The 19862-nt window shown below is 34.6% G+C and overlaps 1 protein-coding gene across 3 annotated transcripts in view; it reads left to right on the top strand.

Annotated features, from left to right (window-relative positions):
* Nucleotides 1–19862, top strand: part of CSMD3 (CUB and Sushi multiple domains 3) — a 583179-nt gene that overhangs the window by 219698 nt on the left and 343619 nt on the right. Inside the window, exon 7 of one of the 3 annotated variants that reach the window (XM_059857801.1) lies at nt 16435–16740. The exons of the other annotated variants lie outside the window; for them this stretch is intronic. Coding sequence (XP_059713784.1) covers nt 16435–16740 — 306 coding nt within the window. The remainder of the gene's footprint in view (nt 1–16434; nt 16741–19862) is intronic. 3 annotated transcript variants of the gene reach the window in all.

Raw genomic sequence — 19862 nt, 5'->3', positions numbered from 1 at the left:
ATTAATGTATCTGTATATATTTGTATATATATATATGTATAATACACCTATTAGAAAAAACATTTCATCTAAGGAAGTCCACTAATATTCAATTGTAGATAAACTCTAGAGTGTGTAGGACCTTCAAAATTCTTCATATTGATTAGGTCAAGACATTAATACATTAACCTACATATCTGTATGCTTCATAGCCACCAAACAGTGTTGCACAGACAATCTGTTTTTTTCAGGATGATAGAACAACTGAAAGAAAAACCTGGAATAAAACACTTGTTTATGTTCAGAATATTTAGTGGTGAGATTAAATGTTGCAACATTTTGTTTCCTCTTGGAAAATTTTTGACATGCAAATGTTCTCATAATATGCTTGGGCTTTTTATTAAAATATTTCTATTTTTCAGCTGTGAAAGCTATTTATTATTAATTATTATTAATAATTGAATGCAAGAAGCCATTCAAGTTAGTTTATTAATGGTTTTCACCATTATTAGTTTACTGTACATTAAAGAAAATAAAGCTGATATGGTCTAACTTTAGAAAGTAGATTTAAAATGCTAAAATTAATCGTGTCACTGATATCAGATGCATTGGATTTATTTCTGCTGGAAGATTTGCTTCCATTTCCTTCTCTTGCTCTTCCCTCACTCAGCATTTTCAACTTTGTTTTAGCTCTAGAAGGTAATTTTACATTTTGGAAGGGTGATTTTCTGCCATTAGGGGACTCATACACAAGGAAAGGAATGTTTTTGGTAAGAAAAAAACAGGAAGACTAAGAGAACTAGATAATGAAGTAACTGAATATGGGTTTTTTATGTCTACCCTCACACTCAAATTTTCCCAGTTACCTTCTGATTAAATGGCATAAATTATTGTTCAGAAATATTGTTTCTTTCTGTCTCTCTTTCTTCTCTTAACCTAAACTGGGCATTGTTTGTTATTTAGTTACTGAGAGCATCTGTATTTGTGAGAGAAATCATATCTTCATGTCTTTGAGGTTATAAAGGTGGAGTAGTTATGAAGTTTTTTTTTTAATTTTAAATTATTCAATTGACTAGGTTTATGTATGTGAAATATAGCTGTTGTGTCCTTTAATTGCTTCTCCCTTGTTTATTATTTGCAAAAACCAATCACACCGTATGCTCGATAACCTCCTGCCTAAAGACAAGAAAGTTATTCTTAAAACAAAAAAAAATAATCCAAAATTCTGCTTTGGAATATGAATATAGAAGTGACCTGTGCAAGACATTATGCCAGAAATTATTAGTGTTAAATTAGATGCTATGGTTTTTTACTCATTCCCAGTACAGATAAGGTGAGGACATTTGGTATTACTCTTCAGAATTAAGTCTAAAATTATCTAATTTGAGAAATAAAAGTACCTTTTGCAAATTACCTCCCCATTAAATAAGGAGTCAAGTCTATTTATTGACAAGTTAATCTTTTAATGAATGTTATTTCAAGTAAAAAATTAAATTTTCTGAACTACCTTTCTAATTCCCAGTTATACTTTCTCCACTTTAGCTCCAGTCAATGGATCTCTTTATACTCTAAACACTGGCTGCTTTATTTGTGTACAGCATCAGTAGCAGTATGAGAAAGCTGAAGGAATTAATTTTTTTTTCCCCATTCACAAACACCAGGAAATTATTAAACATAGATCTCTGTTCAACAAAGTATTTTCACTTAAATGCAGCTGAGTCAATAAACCTTGAATACTAGAGAATATTATTTATATTATTTGATGGAATTTGTTAATGTGCAAAATCACTAAGTAGTACCAAGGAGATTTTCAGTTATATGATTTCCTAGATTTTCATAATGTGAAATTTCAGTACCATTCATATTTAAAGGAAAATAGTAAAATTCCCCTGAGAACCATGGTGGTCAAACCTTCTAAGTCTGTCTGAAAAATGTCAGAACAAACATAGAATAGCAGTGTGAATACTTAAGTGCTTCTAGCACTGATGTTTGTTGTATTGTGTGTTCTTTCTAATGCGATTGCTTAGTTTTATAGATGCCAAAATGTGTATTATTTTTGGTCCGGATCCTGGGTCAATATGAACATTGTTAATACCTTTTCAGAAAATGAAATTTCTGAGTATTTAGAAGAAAGACAGATAGCCAAATAAAGTGGTTGGAGTGAGAGATTGTGAAAGAAAGATTTAGGTGACAAGATGGGTAGTAATAAGGAGATTGAACCTGAAGGGATTCTGTTGAATAATTATGACTTCTTGTATGATTCATTCCCTGGATGGAATCTAGTCTGCGTTAGTTGGATTGAAAAGTCAGCCAGGACAAATCTCTTTTCCTGGCTGAACAGGTTGAATTCTCTCAGCTTTTCTTCATAGGAGAGGTTCTTCATCTATCTAATCATCTTCATGGCTCTCCTCTGGACCTTCTGTAACAGGTCTATGTTTTTCCTGTTCTGAGGCCCCCAGATCTGGATCAAGCACTCCAGATGGGATCTCACAAGGGCAGAGTAGAGTGGCAAAATCCCCTCCCTAGCCCTGCTGCCCATGCTGCTTTTGATGCAGCCCTGGATTCCATTGGCCTTCAGGGCTGCAAGTGCACATTGCTGGGTCATGTCCAGCCTCTCACCTACCAGCACTGCTGGCTCCTTAACAGGGCTGCTCTCGATCCATTCATCTTCCAGGCTGTATTGATCCCTGGGGTTCCCCTGAGCCAGGTACGGCGCCTTGTGCTTGGCCTTGTTCAATTTAATGAAGTTCTCATAGGCCATTTCTCAGACTTGTCCAGGTCTCTATGAATGGCATCCCATCCCTGTGACATGTCAACCACAGCACTTGGCTTCTTGTAGTCTGCAAACTGGCTGAGGGTTCACTCAATGCCTCAGTATATATCACTGATGAAGACACTAAATAGAACTGATCCCCTTGTGGGCCCCCAAAGGAAACCACTTTTCTATCATGTCTGTCAGGACACTAAACTTTCCAGAACATTACCCTCTGGACACAACTGTCCAAGCAATTCGTCATCCATTGAACAGTTCACCCATAGAATCCATTTCTTTTCACTTTAGACAGAAGGATGTTGGGGGGGACTATGTCCAAAGCTTTGCAGGTCCGAATGGATAACATGTATGGCCCTTTGTTGGATGATGTAGTTGGTCCATCACAGAAGGCCACTAGGTTGATTAGAGAGGACTTGCCCTTGGTGAAGCTGCACTACTGTTCTGAATCACCTCCCTGTCCTCCATGTGCCTCTGCACAGCTTCTAGGAGGATTCTGGTCCATGATTTTCCCAGGCACAGAGGTGATACTGACAATTTGGTCATTCCAAGGATCCTCCTTTCTACCCTTTTTAAACATATGTAAAATGTTTAGTCATCTGGGACTTTGCCTGGCTGCCATGACTTTTCAAATATCATGGACAGTGACTTGGCAACTATATCAGCAAATTCACTCAGGACTCGGGTGCAGCTCATCAGGTCCCATGGATTTAGGTCTGTTCAGGCAGTCATGAACCTGAATTTCTCTGGCAGTGTGAAGGACTTTGGTCTTCCAGTCCCTGTCTTGAAGCCTATCCACTTGAGAGGTGTGGGAAGAGGCTTTGCCAATGAAGATTGAGGCAAAAAAAGTTATAGTGAGAGCACTCCATAGTCCTCAGGTCCATACTTAGAATGCTTAAAAAGCACATCTTAGTGCTTTTTGACCTAAATACTAGGAAAAGAGTAGAGGGCAGAACAGAAAACATGTTGCTGTATAAATCAAATTTCACCTTGAAGTTGTTGCTCTGGCCTCTCTGCATTTCCAAAGAATATAGCAAAGCTGAAGAAAGTTCAGAGAAAGCAAAGATATCAAGATATATGGGTAAGTTTTTGATTGAAAAGTGATTCATCTACATAGGACTCTGCAGTTTGGAAAATGAATATATCTATGGAAGGAGGGGAGATAGACCATAAAATTATGAATCACAGGGAAATTGGAAATATTTATTAGATCTCTTTTGGATGTCAGAATTGAGGCAAATGCTTCATAGTGACTTACACAAATAATTAAATTACCAATGGAATAGGGCACCAGGTCTTTTGAGCCCTAATCCAGGGTAGCTAGAAGCTAGGTAACACTTATTCCATTTTTCACAAAGCTGGCAGAATTGCTTGGATAATGCTGGTTTAGTTTATAGTACTGTCATGGTACACTATGATATGTGATATATGAAAATACTTGTGAAGAAAATCTTTAAAATGAAGGGCATATATTCAAATTAAATCAGGCTGACTCAAATTCAAAAGGGAAGACGTCTACTGACTTTGTGAAAATAAAACAAATTGATGCTTTTTCTACTTTTCTTCACCTGAGTACTTTCCCTTTTCTTCTCAGTTAATATTAAACTTGGGATTAAAAGTCATACCTTTTAATTCCTAACATATATGTCTAGTGTCTTAGTGTAACAGGCAGATAGTGTACACAGCTGTTTAATTGAAGATATAAAAAGAAAGGATTCTTCATTTGTATACAGCATTGTGTTGGGTAGTTTGGCTTTTCATGAAAGATATATAAGGCTTACATGTTTAAATAATACTTTTCCCTATAAAGTTCTCAAACCCATAATTTAAACAAATTAGTGATAAAAATATTATAGTTTTGAAAGAAATTTAAACTATAATAATCAGACCTTCTGTTTGTTGAAGACATTTGAGCACACTCTTTTGACACTTACAGCAAACCAGCCAGTAGTACTGAAGCCAAGAATCATTCAAATTCCCAATGACCTTAGTGGGAAATTATGAATATTAACCAACCTTAAAGAAATTGACAGAATCATAGAATGAACGTCATAGAGTCATGGAATCATAGAATGGTTTGAGTTTGAAGGGACCTTAAAGCTCATTTTGTTCCAAACTCCTGACATGGGCCGGGACACCTTTCACTTGACCAGGTTACTCAGTCTCATCCAGTTTGGAGGGACCACAGTGGAGTCATCTACCCCAACTCCTTGCACAACAAGATCCTTCTAGAGCACATTGCAGAGGATTGTGTCCAGATGGTTCTTAAATATCATATATTTATCCTTATACTGCTTGTGGAGGCTATCAGAGTCATTTTTTGGTGTGTAATTAATATTTAAGTATCCTGTGGTCTTTGTACAGAAGCAAAATGTCTCTTTTTGTACTCAGCTTTGTACTCACTTTTTCTAGAATTAATGTGATAGGGTTTTTTGTTTTGGTTTTGGTTTGTTTCTTTGTTATCAGGGTTAGTTATATATTATCCCAGGAACTAAGTTACTGGTAAAAAGTCTCATTGACTTCTATCCAGCAACTTTTTCTTACATGTGAAGAAGTTGCTTTGTAGCTTTGTGGATCCTCTTAGAAACTCTTGCCTCTGTAGAGATGGTCATACCGTTTAATTTAGGAAAAGTAAATATCAAGCAATGACTGTAAAACTGCTGAGAGTTCTGAAAGTGGCCAAATTCTAAGATGCCTTCAACCATTTTGATGAAGTCTGAAATTTTCAGATATGGCGAGCAACCAGCTGTCTCAAAATTTGATATTTTTATGTTCTATCAGTTAAGAAGTTTAAAAAGTATCCAAAACCTGCTGCAACTTCTGAAAAATCACAGAATCACAGCATTGTTAGGGTTGGAAGGGACCTCTAGAGATTATCCAGTCCAAACGTTCTGCCAAAGCTGGGTTACTTACAGCAGGTTACACAGGCGTGTGTCCAGATGCGTTGTGACTGTCTCCAGAGAGGGAGACTCCACGACCTCCTTGGGCAGCCTGTCCCAGTGCTCTTCAAACGTCAACATAAAATTCTTCCTCATGTTCATGTGAAACTTCTTGTGGTTAAGTTTATGGCCATTGGCCCTTGTGACATCACTGGGCACCACCAAAGACAATCTGGCAACATCTTCTTGACATCTGCCTTTGAGATATTTACATGTATTGATGAAATTCCCTCTCATCTTCCTGCTTCTGCAGTCTCTCCTTACAAGAGGAATGCTCCAGGCCCCTCATTATCTATTTGCCCTCCTCTGCACCCTCTCCAGTTGGTCCTTGTCTTTCTTGTACTGAGGAGCCCAGATCTGGACACAACACTCCACATGTAGCTGCACTAGGGCCAAGTAGGAGGGGGAGGATCACCTCTCTTGATCTGCTGATCACACTCCTCCTGTTGAATGGCAGCACAGCCTTCAGGTGTATCAGTCACTTCCCCCAGTTTCATATCATCAGCAAACTTGCTGAGGGTACATTCAATCCCTTGATCCAGGTCATTGAAAAACAAATTGAAGATTGGACCCAGTACTGATCCCTAGGATTCATCACTGAGTACAGGCTTCCTGTAGTAGAATCTACTCTGGATCACGATCCTCTGAGCTCTGCCATTCAGCCTGTTCTTGATCCATCTGACTGCCCATTCATCTAACACACATTTCCTGAGTTTACCTTCTAGGATGTTATGTAAGATAACATTGTCAAATTACCATGTTTTTAGATTTGACAATATATTTTTTCCTGTAGAAGTTATCTTTGTGAGCATTTCTCTGTGCAACATAAAAGTGAGGAAAGACACTTTCAGTAACCAAGCTTTTATGGGTATTAGGAACAACTTTGGCTATTGGACATGAACACTATAATTTTTATCATTGTATTGCAGTGCAAAATTGCCTGAAATGCTCTCTAAGGCAATGCATATGTAATTCTTCTTAAAATGATTTTGAAATTTTAGTGTGTAAGCATTTACCTTAGGACATCTTGAAATTGTTGTCTAATGGATCACTGGGGTCCTCTCACAGGGAAGATTTTCCTCAGGCAAAGCTCTTGTTTTGCACTGGATGCCACTTCTTGAATTAAAAGTTCACTTACTGCCCACTTGATGCTGACAGCACACATTGTTCTGAAGGAATAGCTTTATCTCTGTAAACTCTAAGTGGATTTTGAAACAGTTTTTGTTCTGAAAAAACCTTTTTCCTTGCCAGAGAACTGTTTTCATCTCACTTAGGACCTGACCTTTCTTTAAAAGTAATATTTTTTAGTCTATCCTGACCTTTTAGATAAAACCAAAACATAAAAGGCAGTACAGTTTCATTTATAAATCATTCAACTTTGGTTTGCTTTATAATTAACATTTATTCTGCTTAGAGATTAACTTTATTTATTTGGAGTGAGAAATAAGGGAAAAATAACACTTCTTGTTAAATTTAATGTATTTCTTTGTTCTTAGGCATTGTATTTTTCACAGTGAATAAGAGACAAGCACAGGCCAACAGCTCCCTGAAGGCTGGAGAGCTCAGGGATCAGGGTTGAGGCCAGCAGTGCAGGGCTTTTCAGCCAGTGCTGGCCCTCAGCCAGGGAGTAGAGCAGGCTTTAGGTGCATCTGCAGGCAGACCAAACCCTGGACATTGGACATCTCCATGGAAAAGAGGACAGGCCAAGGCAAGGCAGGGACATTAGCTCCATGGCTAGGTAGAGCAGGAATAGAGGAAGAGGGGGACAAGCACTTCTGTGGCATCACTGGGGCAGGGACTCATGGCTTCAGCCATGGGCCCCTGGACCCATAGGCATGGGTGGGGAGAGGCCCTGGGAAGGCTGGCCAATCCTGTTTAGGCTGATCAGAGTCCTCAGAGTCCTGACAATCATTGGAGAGTACTTCAGTGGGGTAGGATACATAGAAAAATATGTTCAGTATACAGAACTTCAGAAGTTAGTTGTGTTGTAATGCACTTGTGTAATATTAACGTTAGCCAGAGAATCTTGTTATAGTCAAAGGGAAACACAATTTATTGTTATTGATTTAATGTTATTATGACCCGATAGTCTGAACTATCAAATATAGAAAAGCAGCAAGGTTAATAATAACTTATAAAAGTTAAGAACTCCCTTTCTACTTTCCCTTCTATTTCTTTTGTCTTATTTTTACCCTTTTCTCTGTGCTCCTGGCTGGAGATTACAACCAAGTGAGAGCATCCAAGGATCTGTTAGGAGAAGTTTGGCACTCCTGGACATGAAGAAGTGAATTTCCTCTTCAGTCTTGGAGTTGAATGATTTTTTTTTTTGTATATTTTCTTAACATAGTCTGCTTGTTTGTCATTGTTCTTTTCTAAAATCTGAAAGTTGCACATTAGCCTCCCTCAGCCTAAGTATGTTGCTCTCTGTGCAAGACCTATGTAACTTTATCAGATCATTACTGTATGCAGTAGTATCAGAGCACAACACTTCTGAAATGCCACCAGTGCAAGAAATATTCACTTGACACCTATGAATTATCAAAAATAGTGAAAACAAACACAGGCCAAGGCAAGCCTACATGATGTCAAAATAAATTTTGTGGCCTTGTATTACTAATGGCAAAATTGTACTTACTAGGCTGTAGTCTCTATTAATTTTTTGTGCCATAGGTAAAGTATAAAATGAAAAAAATATACTTAAGTATTAATATTTGTATTCAAGATACCTTTCCTGCAACCTTGTCTTTACCATTTGCCAAGTAAATGAATAAACTTTCTAAGAACTTTATATAATTTCTAACAAGTACTAATCAGTTTAGAAACATACAATAATTAAAAATACATTAAATATATTCGCTATTAGAATAATCTTCTCTGTAATGAAAGTTACTATATTGGATAATTTATTATTTTAAATTAGTTTAGCAATCTCTAGAAATAAGTTTAAGTCAAATAACTTCTTGATGCCTCATATGGGATTTAGAATAGAAAATCTTGGCATTAGACTGCTTAGGGCAAATATTAGACACTCAAGAGCAATGGTACAAAGATTTTTGCTATTGAGAATAACTGAAAGAGATTATTACTGGGTTTAAGATTCAGTATTTTCCCACGTATCTAATTTCATTGAAAATATTAAAACTATGAGTGTCAGTCATGTCAATATATAATTTGAGCTTTAGCAAGTATTATTCTATCTGAAACTGTTTATTTGATTTATAAATACCACTCTGCTTGCTTATAACAATGAACACCTATATCTTGGTTTGAAAAGATAGGTGTCTGCTAAAGAAGGCAGGAACCTCCCTTGAAATGGAGAATGTAAACCCCCTCCCTCTGAATTATTATAATTTTATAATGGGAATAACAGTTCATTAATAGGGAAAAAATAAAAATAAAATAAAAATGCAGTAATACAAAAGAATACTGACAGAGTCAAATATGACCTGACACCCTGTGGGTCAGGGTGTTGGTAGCAGTCCCATTAAATGGTGGCTGCAGTTGTCCTGCAGGAGTGACAGATGTGGTTCTGTTGGAGCAGTGATCCTGTAGAAGGGTGTAGTTTTCCTCTGAAGGTCCAGTGGTGTTGTAGATGGGCCTGGTCTTCCTCTGGGAATCCAGCGGAAAAGAAAGCTGCTTCTCTGGGAATCCAGAGGAGGAAAAGGCTGTCTGTGGTGTTCCGAATGTCAGATTCTATCCAGGTAGGAATGCTTGGCTCCTTCCTCTGGGCAGACCATCTCACTATGGGATGACATAATTTTATCAGTCAAGCAGTGACACTCAGTGGCCCATTAACAGAAGATATTTCCCGGAGGAAGGATTGGCTGTGGAAGAGATAAAGAAAACTGCCCAATTAGCAGAAGATTAACTGCCCCACCTCTAACAGATGGCAATAGAATACACATCCCCATTTGCAACCTAAGACAACGAATTAGGCAACAAACAATATTAAAAGGAAAGTGAGAATTTAATTTTTTTGAAAAGAAATGAAAGCACCATAATATCACGGCATATCCACGGTGACACAAGAAACAGAATTAGAAGTCAGAACCTTTAAATTTTATCTTTTTGTTAAGTCGTTGCTATATACATTTTAATGTACATAGTCAGTATAGTAATTATTCTTTCAGATTTGCTTATTTGATGTTATCCTGTCCTTGAAAAAGGGAGATAACATTCTTGCACTATGATTCAGAGAGTCATATTAGAAAGAAAATAAGTATCTAAGACAATATTCGTAAGGCTTTACACTTGACAAATACAATAAAGCTACTCTTTTTGGCCAATAGACGTGACTGCTTTCCATTCCCAGCATTATATTGCTCATTTCATAGATTCCTACAATATTATTGAGAGTCTTGAAGAATTTTAAAGTTATATTGTTTAGGGGTTTTATTGTATGATTGTGTTTGATTTTACAGATCTATGTTACATTGCTGTATATCTCTTTTGAAAAGAAAACTAAGTATGAAAATATTAAAATAATTATTTTGTATTTTGAATAACTGTTTTCTCATTTACTAACATTCATTTTTGTTGAGTTTTGGTTTTGTTTTTTTCTTTTTCTTAAAAGTAACAGGCCTTTTAAAAAGTACTTTCTCACTTCAAGTAAACCAACTGAAATAACATTATCCATATGTGGGTCTATGTTGGTCATTTGCATATTTTATTTCTATTCAACAAACATATATTGCTGCAATAAATTCTAATATTTGGAAAAATATATATGTTAAAAAAATAGTAGTTCTGCCTATGTCCCAATTTTCAGAGAAAACAAATAAATAATGTTAGAGATGTCTAGCATTTTGTCTGAATTTTCAGATTTCCAAATATAATCAGTTTGATAAAATTAAGATGCAAAAATTTACCATATTTTCAATATCTGCTTAAAAATTTAAAGTGATCTTAAATTCACTGAGGCATATGAAAGATCATCAAGACATGCATTTGTGTATACTGAAGCATGATATACCTCCTACATCTCTGAAAATTTCTGGGTGATTCTTAATTGTCACTTTCAGAGTGTTTTGGTATATGTCTTACTGTAGCAAATGATTAAATTTGCATAAACAGTAGAGAAAAAGAGAAAACAGAGATAACAATAAGGAGGTTAAGAAAAGAGATCAGAAAAAAAGGCAAGCTTAAAAAACAAACGTAAGAAGATGCAATAATGCAGAAAGGTAAATTCTGGTACCAAAAGGAAATAAAGATGAAATTTTGACTCTATTCTCACAATGTGGAAAATATCAAAAGAAAAGGAACCAAAAGGTTTTTTTTAAACTTCTGGCTAGATTGCTTTTGGAGGTTTTGCTTTTTGTATAAGTCATTGCCTGTTTGAACTAAAGTCTAGAAATTTGTTTTGAACCCTATCTTTTTCAGTCATGTATTTCTTTACAACCATGGTTATATTGTATTTCTGTAAAACCACAGTTTTATTTCTTTTCTGAACAGCTGTGAGGTGAAAATATATTTTGTCAGAAGAATATTTTATGGCAGCCATTAATACTGATTTTGTGTTCTAAAATCTGTGTTTATGTATTTGTTTCCTTTATTTTCTATTACAATTTAATCCTAAGAACAGATAAAGATACTAGAAATTTATGAAGAATAAAATAAGTGATTTTAAAAAATAATATGTCTGAAATGACATATATTAAAAGAGTCAAATAAGGCTGCTATATCTACATAAACTTGAAAATTCCTTAACAGATCCAGAATATATTCTTATAATTAGGTTTCTAACTTTACTGGAAATTTTTTGTAAGCATCAGATATTTAATGGCAGAGAACATCAAAGAGAACTGTTAATTAAGATAGGAGAAAAACCCCCCATCTTCTTAATAGGATGCTGAGATGGGAAGGTCACTCCAAAATTAGTTAAGTATAGAAGGTTTTAAGTGAGGAAGCTAAATAAGTCTTGACTAAAAGTCCTTGAACATCTGAAAGAATGAATATGGAATATAGTTATTACTCTTTTTAAAAATTCTGTTTATAATTGTAAATCTCTTGTTTTCCTTTAATGAGGTATGAATTTGGTTTTTTGCTTAAGACTGTTTACACTTTTTTTTCAAATACTCATTGCAAAATAATAGACTGGCCTCTTGGTAATAAGATATACAGGAAAAGTCCCAGGCTGACCTCATGTCAGTTACCTCATTAACATCTTCCAGTAGTCTGAGTCCCATTTACGGTCATCTGCATTAAGGATCTTTAGCCTTTTCTGGGAAGTTTGTGGCTGGATCATATGTGTCACAAGAACTAATAAAGTCCTGTACCTTTATTCATCCTGAATAAATAAGGTAGTAAATATTCCGATTTGCTTTCACATTTTGAACTCAACATGGTTTTAGGAATTAATCAGCAAAATGAATTCTAGTGAATTAGAATAGCTGTTGGATAATAGCCTGAGGTCCCATTTGGTCTTATGAACAATTTGCATGTTTTTATCTGTCCTTCAACCTCTGAAGTTAAAAAAATTAAATTTAGAAAAGTGTCATAAATGGGCCAGATTTTCTACCTGGAGTCCAGTGACAAGAGGAACACTACAAGTGTCTGTTCTGATACAAGTTCTCTTCAACATGTTTATCAGTGAGCTTCAATCAACGACTGAGAGCAGTCTCATTGGATTTGCAGATGACACCACAATGTCAGTCATTATAGTCAAGGACCAACAATCAATATAGCTGAGGACAGGGTTGCCACAAGGACACAGATAAGCTTGAGGAATAAGCCAACAGGAATCCTGTGAAACTCAACGATGGTCAGTGTAAAGTCCTGTAGCTGGGTAGGAAGAGCCCCTGGAAACAGGAGTGTCTGATAGCAAACCACTTTCCTGAATAGACCCTGTCGTCGTGGCAGACAGTAAACTGAGCATGACAGCAGCTCCAGGTACCCTGGGAAGAAAGAATGCCAACAGCATCCTGAGTTATGTTAATAAGAATGTGGTCAGTAGATTCAAAGGGAAAGATTTTTGTCTTTGTCTTAACTCTTCTGTGACCATAGCTGGAACAGTGCCTCTAGACTGGGACTTTATGACAGGGAAAACGAGTTTTTCACTCAAGCAAGTGCAGTGGAGGGTCACCAAGATGGCTGGGGACTGGAGCACTTAACCCTGTGAGGGAAGACTGAGCAACCTGAGGTTTTTCATCCTGGAGAAGAGGAAAGCTTTCCAAAGTCAGAGTCCTCTAAAAGGAAAAATAAAAATATAATTTTCAACAAGCATTTTCACTCTGTTAGATACCATTTTCTGCCTTATTTTTGTTTCTGCTGAATGCTTCTCAGAGTGGGCAAAAGTATTTATTATCTCCCTGGATTATTCCCTCAGGAATTACTCATAAAAAGTTAGTCCACTAGATTAATTGGTAATTGAACTTCCACTATGAGTTTATCTGGGGTAAATTTCCTTTGGTATCATGTTTACAACAGGAACCCTGTGTATACTTGTAGCATATTGCATATGCAAAGTGCGTGCATCTAGCACAGATTCATAATCTATTTTTGGAGCTTTGTTTCAGGCAAATGTCAAAGGCTCTTGCCTCTTTTCTTTACTAAAAATGATCCTGGAATCAAGAGCAACTTCCACTCCCATATAAATAGAAAGGCTTATGGGTCTCCCATATGTTTGCATTATCCTAAGTTTTAACAGTTGCAACACTTTTGACTGATGTCTTGTTAAGACTAGTTTTCTGAACTGAATTTCTCTGTAGATCATCAACTTGATCTTTTTTCACTTCTACAGAGCTACAAGTTCTTAAGTGTAAACACTGCTTTGAATCTTTCCTTGTGTAAGCAGGCTAATTTGACGCTTTAAAGGTCCTCTGTTTTACTGGCTTTCATCTGTTCTCCTTCCACAGAGACTTCCTTAGAGAAATGCTGGTCCAGTCTAGTAGGTCTCAGAGGGATTTTAGTGTGGGTTGGTCAGGTGCTCTTTCTTTGTGAACCCATGTCCTAAACAGCCATCATACTTTCTTGACCCCATGTCTTTACTGCTTCTTCATATGATTCATCCTGGCAGTTCCTCAAACTTCACATCTTCTCAGTGCCTGATTGTGAATTCAAAGTGATGCTCTGCCTCTGAGTTGACTTCAGTTGATTGCAAAGTTTTTAAAAGCAGAGCTCAGTCTTCTTTTCTTCCTTTTGTACCATTTATCATTAAAAGATTTTCTTCCCTTTTTTTCTTTTTAATTTTTTTAACTAGAGTATTAATGTAAAATAATATAGGAGTATTTCTTTATCACATAGAAAAATACAATTTTAAAAATAATCTCTTTGACAAACCGAAATGTGAGATGTGATTGCAGAAGACTGAAGTGTAGTGTATATTAAAATGCCCTTGCAATAAATGTGTTTCTGTTGGTCTAAGATTTTTTTATAAAATAAATACACCAAAATTCATACTTTTGCAGATTACTGTTTATGGAAAACATTTATTGATCTACCCTGTGCGGTAGCTGATACTTACAAGATTGTTTATACATAACATTAATTTTCTCTCAAAATCCTCCATGTAAATCAAGACACATTGTTTAACTTTACTGATCTTCTGCATGAGTTCTTCAGTGTAAATGGATGTGGAAGCCTAACAACTTTCTGAGTGAAAATTGCCTCTGTATCAAAGCAGTACTTGCCAGTGTGTAAGCTTTGTAGCTTTAAGTAAGTTTAATTTTTCTTGCTTTTTTCTTTTGAGATAAACTTTCTTTTAAGTTGTTCTCATTTAAATAAATAGGATAGATCATGCCATTTGATGGAGATATTGAATATAGGTTTGCTTTGACCTTGATATTGGAAGCAGGTGAATGCCTGTTCTCATATATTTGCATGCATGATAAAGATATGTTCACCTTGATTTTGTTTTAATAGAAGTGGTTATGTAACATACATTACGTTTTCTTTGTTTTAAACAACATTTTTCTGTTCCAAAATATCTCCTGGCCATGCATTTGTATTTTCTGTGTTTTAAACTTGGTACCAATCTGTTAATATTTATTGTATGCTGAATCGTAAGTAGTCCAGACTTTTGATATTGTGCATATTGTGACAATTTTCTTCTTTTATTATGAAATAAAGAATAAAACATGTCTAGATCTATTTTAGTTACTTATGCCACAGCAATTATAAGATAGCAAATAGTTTTTGTTTTGGTCTCTGACACATAAACCTGGAGTCTTACATGGTGCTTCTAAGTTTTTTTAGTTTTACAGGGGAAACCAGCACCATGATTTGGAAGATACTACAGAGCAGATGTTAAGATATTAAATATCAGATAGTAAAAATAATATGCACCCACATGAGCTTTATTTGTTTTCTTTATAAAGATAACATATCCTCTTATCTTAGGATTTTTATTAGTATGATAAAACAAACCATTTTAACCTAAAATATCTGCAGTAAATAAGAGACTTTATTAGCAAGACTATTTCTAGCATGAGTATCTCTGCCATTATTTTATACAGAACATTTGAGAATTCTGTCAAGAGATCTGATATAACTTGTGCCCTAAATATACTATATAATGCTTAATTCCTCTGGGAGTTTTATTTCCATTTTCTAGTGGACAGATTTTTCTAGAAGTGTGAAAACTCTTGTTGCTTTCCATCTTGACATCACCCCCTACATTTAAAAGACAAGTCTAAAGGTATGAGAGAAGAGAACAGAACCAAAAAGAGAAGGGTGGAATATAATTGCTTGAATGACTGTTCAAAGGCCCTTAATCATTATGATGGAATAAAAAAGCCATGTTTTAAAGATAGTAGTAAAACACAGTACAGTTCATGCTACATAAGCTTGGTTTATGCTATTTTATTATGGTGAATTTTGTTATTCATTGCCCAGTCATTTATTTGTTCCAGTCAAAATGGAGTTTCTACTGTGTTAAGATGTTCTAAATGCTGACAGGTGAGAAACTTGGCTTCCAAACATTTGCAACCAAATATGGGGGATGGGGAAGGATGAAAATGTTAATAAAATATTGAAAAAAAATGCGATATATTTTAAATAATAGAGAATTTAAAAGTGATAACAATGTTTTCACAGGCAGGGCATGGACAATTTTCTTAGCTTATCAAACATTTTGTGTGTGAGGACTTTTAGTAAAATGATCTGATTTATTACAGAAATCAGAGAGCAAAAAGAAAATTAAATATGAAACCTTTTTACAATCTTAAGTATAAATAATGCTTACAAGTTTTATTTCAATGGGTACCTCATTATTCCTTGACATTTGGCCTCATGTCAAGTCTAAATGGGCTTTTAGAGCCCTGTCAAGCTTTGATGAGAAGAATCAGCATATCTGGCAGCCTTATTAGTAGCTGGATTAGTAGTTTATGGCAGCTTTTTCTCCTGCTTAGGTTACTACGTAATGCTGCTATTTCACTCCTCATTTCACTTTTCAAAGTGTGGGGCCCCTGTCAATAGTTTAGCTGTATATTTTGATCTAGCCATGCTGATTCAGGACAGAACATGCAGGGGTGGAAATTATGTGTTGTCATTATGACTGGTAAAAAAGTTTAATTTTTGAGGACATTTGAAATTTAATTTATGTATGTTCACTTTTATTACAAAATGTTCACTAGCATTAAACAATGTTCCGATTGCTTCAATTTTTTAAATAAAGCCTATTGACTTTCCTCTTTTCATGTCAGTTGTCTTTACTATGTTAAACAGAGGGAAATTTAATCTTTTAGATTGATCAAGAAAACACAATTCAAAAGAAAAAGTTAGCATCCAGTACTACTGTGTGTCCCACAGGTTCTTCTTTCATCAAAACTGCCTCCACTGGTGAGTTAGAGGAGCATATTGCAGCCACTACTGGTGCCATTACTGTTGCTAGCACATCTGCTGATGTTGCTGTATCCAGTGCAGTGACCACCTGTAGACAATCTGCTGAAGAACATCGAGTACCAGCTATGAATATAAGAGAATCAGTTCTGGAGTCGGCCACTTACAAGGAAACATTCTCTCTTCATCAAGCAAATTTACAAAGCACAAGACGACGACCAAGAAATGCTGAACAGATAGAAAGAACTAAAGAACTTGCAGTTGTTACTCATAGAGGTATTGGATATTATCTTACTTGTGCCCATGTAGTTATGAAAGAATATTTTGTATTAATTAAAAATGAAAGTTCGGGTATCCATTTAGGAAATGTAATTGAACCAAATGAGAAAGGGATTAAATCTGTCTAACTTTGAGTTCTAGTAGGGCAGTCAGATGGAAAAATGAAATTAGTAGTAATATTGTCTTGGTTTTTTAAATTTATTTGATTTATAAATGGACAAAATGTACATATAAGGAATTTTCTTTTGATGTGACATTATAGCTTGCATAATTTTATTCACAATAAAGCCTAGTGTAAGAGATACCTGGTGAAAGTTTAGAGAATTGAGATTAGACTATTAATCTATTCTGCATATGTGATTAGATATAATTAACCATAGCATTAAGAATGTACTTTATAAATAGCTGCTGTTCTAAACTAGTAGGTGATGCAGTTGTATTCATCTCTCATCTGTTTAAATCTTCAGCAAAATTTTGTTTTTTAAAACATCTGTACATGTTCATTCTACCAAACATGAAATCAATGATCAAAATAACATTTAGGACACTAGGATATTCAGCAAATATCAAAGTGTTAAAGCTAAAGATCTCATCTATTTTTATATTGAGATCAAGTAATCTGAATGCTAATGTATTCAAAATAAACAACATTTGGAGTATAAAACTAGCATTTTTTGCTGTGTTAAAAGTAAATGCTTTTATCTGAAACATGAAGCTCACAAAAAGAGATGCTGGAATGTCTTAATTTACCCAGCAGATAAAAAAAAATTGCATGTGGTGTGTTTTTAAACATGCACAATTTCAGGAAAAGATCAGCATAATTTTGCAGGCTAATGCTGATGAATAGAATTTATTTTACATTTTGAATTTTTATTATGTGCTTCATGTTAATCAATTGTACATGAAAAATTTATAAAAAAGAAATATATTGATAAGAAGCACCTTTTTTAGCCCAAGAAATTTGCAGAAGTCTTATTATATGATAGATATTTCGTAAAGACAGTTTCACTTGGAATCTTTTGTTTTACTGGATAGTAAAACAAGTGTAACACCTAACTTTTACTAACACTTTTTGAAGCAGGAGAGCTGCAGTTCTTCAGAATTTTAAAATATGTAATTAAATAGAATAAATGAAAAACAAACACTCTCTTTGGTTTGCATACAAAATATAAACTATTACATAGGTGTTTATGTTTCATTTGCATTGATTCAGTGGAGATCTGAAGTATTTTCTGGTTATTGACTGGTATAAATTAATCAGCATTTTGGTTTTTACTAGTTGTGTGGCTGTGCACTCGCTTCACAACATCTTTGGACAAGTTTAAAAAAACAAGCTTATTTTCACTTATGAGGGAGCATATGAGGATCTGTAATAATATCTTCTAATTTAAAGATGTAAGAATGTACTACTTTGGCAGTTAAATATGACAGTAATTGTGATACATATGTAGTTTTTCCCCATTTCCTCCTTGAAATCACACACTGCAGTGTCCTCTCCCCTGTTTTTCTCAGTGTTCCTTTCTTTTCTGACCTATTCCTTAGAACGAGATAAAGGTACGGCATGTACTTCTAAATTATTTGATTAAAATAAAGTGCTAAACGTTAGATTATTAAAAAAAGGAGAATTATTTAGACATCAAGATACTGCTAAAAGAATGTTATGGTGCTAGTTTTTCACATATTAAAATAGCACTACAGGTACCAAAAGGTATGACAGTCCACATACAACTGAAATCAGACTTGTATGGATCTTAGTGGAGAAGAAGGGCTACACTTAGTTCCATGAGCATTTTATTCCCTCATGCAACATTGAAAGTCTTGGTTTTGCTAGCACTCATTATACAAAAACTTCAAAATGTTTTACTGTATCTCTTACTCACGGAATAGTATATGTGTGCATGCTATTAAAGGAAATTTCTATACTGAGTAAAAATTTACCATTTTTACCAATAATTTTTACCAATAATTTTTACCAATATTTGATAACAACCATTAAAACATATCAAATGACCTTGAATAAATAACCTATAATTTTCTTTCAATGAAATATTCCATACTAAAAAGACACAGACATATTCTGAAGGAATTTTTTTGAATGTGAAATAGTTAATTCACTTGAAGGAATTTTTATCAAGGAGTTATGTTCCAGAGGTATTTCTATAAAATTTCCTGTAGGTTATTATTGAAGTATTTTAACCTCTCTTTGACAATGCATTATGCACAGAAGTTTAAAAATTGTGCATATTAAATAACTATGGAATTAAGAATTCCTACTCAAGAATTTATTATTAATTACTTTTAAAATTATTCTCTATTTAATGGCTATTAAAAATTGGCTTTTACTTTAGAATATTTATTTGATGTTTTTAATTTAAAAATTACACTCCCAAGTTATACAAATTAATTCATAATTTAGAAGACAAAATTTAATATACTAAATATAGTTACTAAAACTTACTATATGTAAGTGTGAATATTTGAAATTGTGAAAATTTTTTGTGTGTATAGACCTAACTGTAGGCATTTTTGAGAATATTACTAGTAAGACTCAAATAGTGCAATTTTATGATACATTATCAAAGATGCAAAATCAAAACTGCAAAAAAAGAGTGGTACTGTTGGCCTTCTATGGGATTGTTTTGTGAATAAAATGTTTCAGAATGAATAGACAATAACAATGTTCTCTTGTTTTCTAAAAAATTTTTGGAAGTTTATGCATGAACAAGATGTATAGAGAGAACTAGAGGTTTATATATTTCATTTAGAGGTTTATAAATTTCAACTACTAGCTCTAAATTGCTGTACTATATATACGACCTGGATCTCAATAATAATTTAAATTGTGTCAAAAGCTGACTGATTATAATCTTCTCAAAGCTTATTAGCTGGAAGAAGGAACTTTAGATGCATTTGGTGAAATACTTTCCTTAAACTTAGGGAAGTACAAGTATTATTTTAGAAGGCACTAGTGAGATCTCTTGAGGAATACTGTACATGATCGCAGTTTCTCCACCAACAAGAATTCAGGCTGAATCAGATAAAGGAAGGTACTATAATTGTGTTACATTTTCCTGATCATCCCACCTTACAAAATAAAATGTAAGACAAGATGAAAGCAT

Source organism: Haemorhous mexicanus, chromosome 1 (genome assembly GCF_027477595.1).
Source record: "Haemorhous mexicanus isolate bHaeMex1 chromosome 1, bHaeMex1.pri, whole genome shotgun sequence".
NCBI lineage: Eukaryota > Metazoa > Chordata > Aves > Passeriformes > Fringillidae > Haemorhous > Haemorhous mexicanus.
This window is presented reverse-complemented; position numbering and strand designations above follow the sequence as displayed.